The following is a 3,809-nucleotide window of genomic DNA, read 5'->3' on the forward strand; positions in this document are numbered from 1 at the left end:
ATTATTATTATTTTGTAATTTTCATTATTATTGTTTAAACTCTGAGTATATCCATGTGAGTATGTCACAAAGTCGTCGCTAGATGGCGATGTCAGCCTACATTTCAGCACAGACCAGCCTCGACCGACTTATTTCCTCTGCTCCCAGAGCCACACAGGGATTCACAATATACTTTCAAATGTTTGAATTTCAAAATAAAATATTTAGGCCCATATAGCAGGCTAATTTTGGATAAAGAAAACTACTACAAACCCAGTGAACACCACTACAAGACACCTTCTCTATTTAAACCTAGTTTGTCAAATACAGCGAGAGCGTGGGCCTTGAGGATTTCAAATTCATGTGCATCAACAATGGAGGGGTCATGTCTTCCAAAAGATAAAGAGGTTGAAACTGAGCTACGGAGCAAACGGGTCCATTTTCAACATAATTCAACCAAGTCCATATTTTATTTGAACGGACTTTAAACACCGACATATTGGACTCACACACAAATAACCTGGATATCATGCCGGAATTTACTTTATATACAACCACATGAATAGGCACACATTATAAAAGTTATGATTGATATGAACACATATCCGGGACGATTATCTAAGCATTATAATAAGAATTGCACCATGGGCTGGATAATGAATGAGAGAGCACGGATTCATATGATAAGACAAGCTAAGCATGTGAGTAGGTTTTAAAAAGGAAGGCAGGAGAGGATTAATATTTAACATTCCCAAGGTCCAAATCCGTATCACCGTCACTTCCTGTGAATCTTCGTCTTTATCACTCTCGTTAAACTTGCAGATAAAGGCGTAGCTCGGTGGCGCACACATTTCTGAACTGGGGTCAGTTTTCCTGCGTTGAGAGTGAACATGCCAGAAAAAAAAAAAAAAAAGAGGTCACACATACTGCAGCTAGATATATTTTCCCTTTTCAATCCACTTGACTCCTTAAACATTATTTAACAACAAGTGGCAGGAAATGGAGGCTCCAGCTTTCATGGGCCTCCGAAATTTTGTTCCAGAAGCTCCGGGAAATCATTTGGCAACATACAAATAAATCATGTTCAGTTTTGTTATTCCAATCCATGAGTCCAAGTGTGTGTGTGTGTGTGTGTGTGTGCGTGTGCGTGTGCGTGTGCGTGTGTGTGTGTGTGTGTGTGTGTGTGTGTGTGAAGTAGTAGTAGAAGTTTTATCTCCAACAGATATTGTCCGTTTAAAAAAAAAAAAAAAAAAAAAAAAACTAGCTGATGGTTTTCAATTTGTTGACAATTTTCTTCTCCTTTACGCGTCTGTTTTGAAACCATATTGTAACCTGCCTCTCGGACAGGTTGGTCTGGGCAGATATCCTCCTCCTTTTGTCCTTCGTGATAAATTTATTGGCGGCGTACTCGCGCTCGAGTTCCTTCAGTTGCACCTTGGTGTATGGCACGCGTTTCTTTCTTCCACGTCGATAAGAGCCGGAGTCTCCACCGGCGTGAGACACTGCGTCTGAGGCAAAAAATAAGACACAAAAGGAGCTGTCATAAGCTACTTCTCAACAAGTGGCTCTGCCCCACAGCCACTCAGAATGATCTTCATCTACAAGACATAAAATTATGTTCACACGTGTCCACTTGATTTCAAATAAACTAAAATATTTCAAAGTTTGCTGTGTAGAATAAACAGTTAAATCCCTAAAACAAGAGGAAAAAGTGCTGACTACTGTGTGATAATAACAGCTGATAATATTTACCAGGAAATGTGTTCGAATATTTTATTGTATCATGAATCATCTCAGCGGGTAGTGCTTTTTCTTCTGTTAAGTAAACTGGAAATTTTCAAGCTGACTTTATTCCTTACATTATTTCACTTATTTTGTTGTAAACACATTATCATACTGTTGGCTGTTTGTTTTGTAGGTTGACACACTAACTAACATTTCATTCACCCCCATTCTATAGAATGTGTATCCTGTTTGCTATGAAGTAACAGTGAAGCACGTCAAACAGCTCTGTCCCGTAAAGGCTGAACTCACAGGGATGTATCCTACCTGGTATGGAGGACTTCCACATGTGTCCAGGCTGGGGCTGCTCCTTTGCGCAGTAAACCTGGCTGTTCCAGCCGTTGGCGGCGAGAGTCCATGGTTGGTAGCTCTCCATGGGCAACAGGGAGTCATGTCTGGCTTCTGACGGGGCACTGATAGTTGGCACCACAGGAACGTCCAGGTAACTGGGAACAGGTTGGTATGGGCCTGAAGAGTAGGTCGGATAAAAAGCGAATTCCTTTGCCCGAGAGGTGAAGTCGTCGCCCGAGGCGGACGTGTCCATGTATTTTTCTCCATACGCGGAGGGGGGCTGCGCTCCGCACGATTTTATGCTGCTGTGATGCGACATTCTGCACGGGTAATAACTGCTACCGAAGTACCCATATGGCAGGGACGCGCTGGATGAATTCTGAGCTGCAGAGCAAGGGCTGCACTGTTTGACTGGCTCGCCCATACCAGAGGTGGGCACGTCGCTGGAGGAGTAAGCCGTGCTGGGTGCCAGGGACGCGGGGTGCGCCATCAGATTCCTGCACTGGTTCGCAGCAAAGTTGCCACCAGCAAAACCCTCCATGTTCTTGCTCACTTCATCGGAACCTCCGCCGTTGTCGTAGAGGAACATCACCGACGGGTCGACCCAGCGAGGACGGAGCAGCAGTGACGTTGTCATAGCACGGCATCCAACATTGAAGCTTCTGGCTCTTTTTTAAAAAGCCCAGAGACTGAAAAAAGGAGATACTGGTTCCCAGAGAGTAAAGCCACTCTGACGCGCACAAGAGCGCCGAGATTGCGCCGTCATTGGCCAAGATGTTGTCACGTGATCGGCCTATGCAAAGAGGACGGTAAACATCACCCAGTACAGATAATTAAATGGAGAAAAATGCGGCGAAGTAAGGTGACCGTAACCTATCGAGAGATTTAGCTTTTATCGTGTCTACTTCCTTTTAGATGGATATTGCACCTTCATTTTTTAAAAAGTAAGATCCATATTAGTGTAGGTTTTATTTTATTTTATTTTTTAATTCATAAAAAGGTTACATTTCAGAATCCCAGAGGCTTAAAATAGGACCATTATGGCTTTACATGGCTGCTTTCATATGTGAAGTTTAAAAGAAGGTTGATTATTCAATAATGGTCGAGAATTTCTAAAGACAGGTATGATTCACTATGAACTGATATGCAGCCTGTGGCCTTAACGGACGCACACTGACCTGCCTTTGTCTGCGTCGCAGTAAGAACCAAGTATCATTACACAGCCATTTACCAAAAGAGATTCCCCATTTATAAAAACATAATGTTGAGGTATTGTATTCCGATGTTGCACATGATCTATAAGGAATTAAACACTTATTTTCCCCGCTGGTGCACAGGCCTGGATACTCTGTAGCATGTTATACTTGTCCGTCTGTATTCTGCACAAACGGCGCATTCAATAGGCTATGGGATGAAGAAGTAGCTATAGAGAGACCGTGTATTCCTGGTAACTCAGATGCATGCAAACATTTCTGCACAACACTTTCATACAAACGGCCTCCTCAAAATAGCTCTTCACCAGTTTCAGGTAAAAACCAAGGAAAATCAAACGTAACGTCGTGTTTAAAAGTGGATACTCCAGGCGCTCGACTTCCGACATGTTTACAATATGCAAAGACAGAAAGCAGCTCTCCACTTGGCCGTGCGTGCGTGGTTTTTACATAGGAGGTAGACGCGGCTGGAGGCCAAGGTCAAGTTGAAAGTTGCTGTCTAGCCATCCAGCCTGTCGGGCTATTCAGGCTTTGAAGGAACCGTCT

At 43.2% G+C, this 3,809-nt stretch overlaps 1 protein-coding gene across 1 annotated transcript; it reads right to left on the minus strand.

Moving 5' to 3' along the window:
- Positions 1 to 418: 418 nt before the first annotated feature.
- On the minus strand, positions 419 to 2,755 carry LOC111673346 (homeobox protein Hox-A13a). Its single transcript, XM_023431101.2, has 2 exons — positions 2,029 to 2,755; positions 419 to 1,487 (listed from the first exon to the last, which is right to left on the minus strand). The coding sequence occupies exons 1-2, from the start codon at positions 2,687 to 2,689 to the stop codon at positions 1,240 to 1,242; spliced, it is 909 nt and encodes a 302-aa protein (XP_023286869.1). The 5' UTR covers positions 2,690 to 2,755; the 3' UTR covers positions 419 to 1,239.
- Between the last annotated feature and the right edge of the window lie 1,054 nt (positions 2,756 to 3,809).

This window comes from Seriola lalandi, unplaced genomic scaffold (genome assembly GCF_002814215.2).
Source record: "Seriola lalandi dorsalis isolate HSWRI2012SDOR001 ecotype SW California unplaced genomic scaffold, Sedor1 jcf7180002054916, whole genome shotgun sequence".
Taxonomy (NCBI): Eukaryota; Metazoa; Chordata; class Actinopteri; order Carangiformes; family Carangidae; genus Seriola; species Seriola lalandi.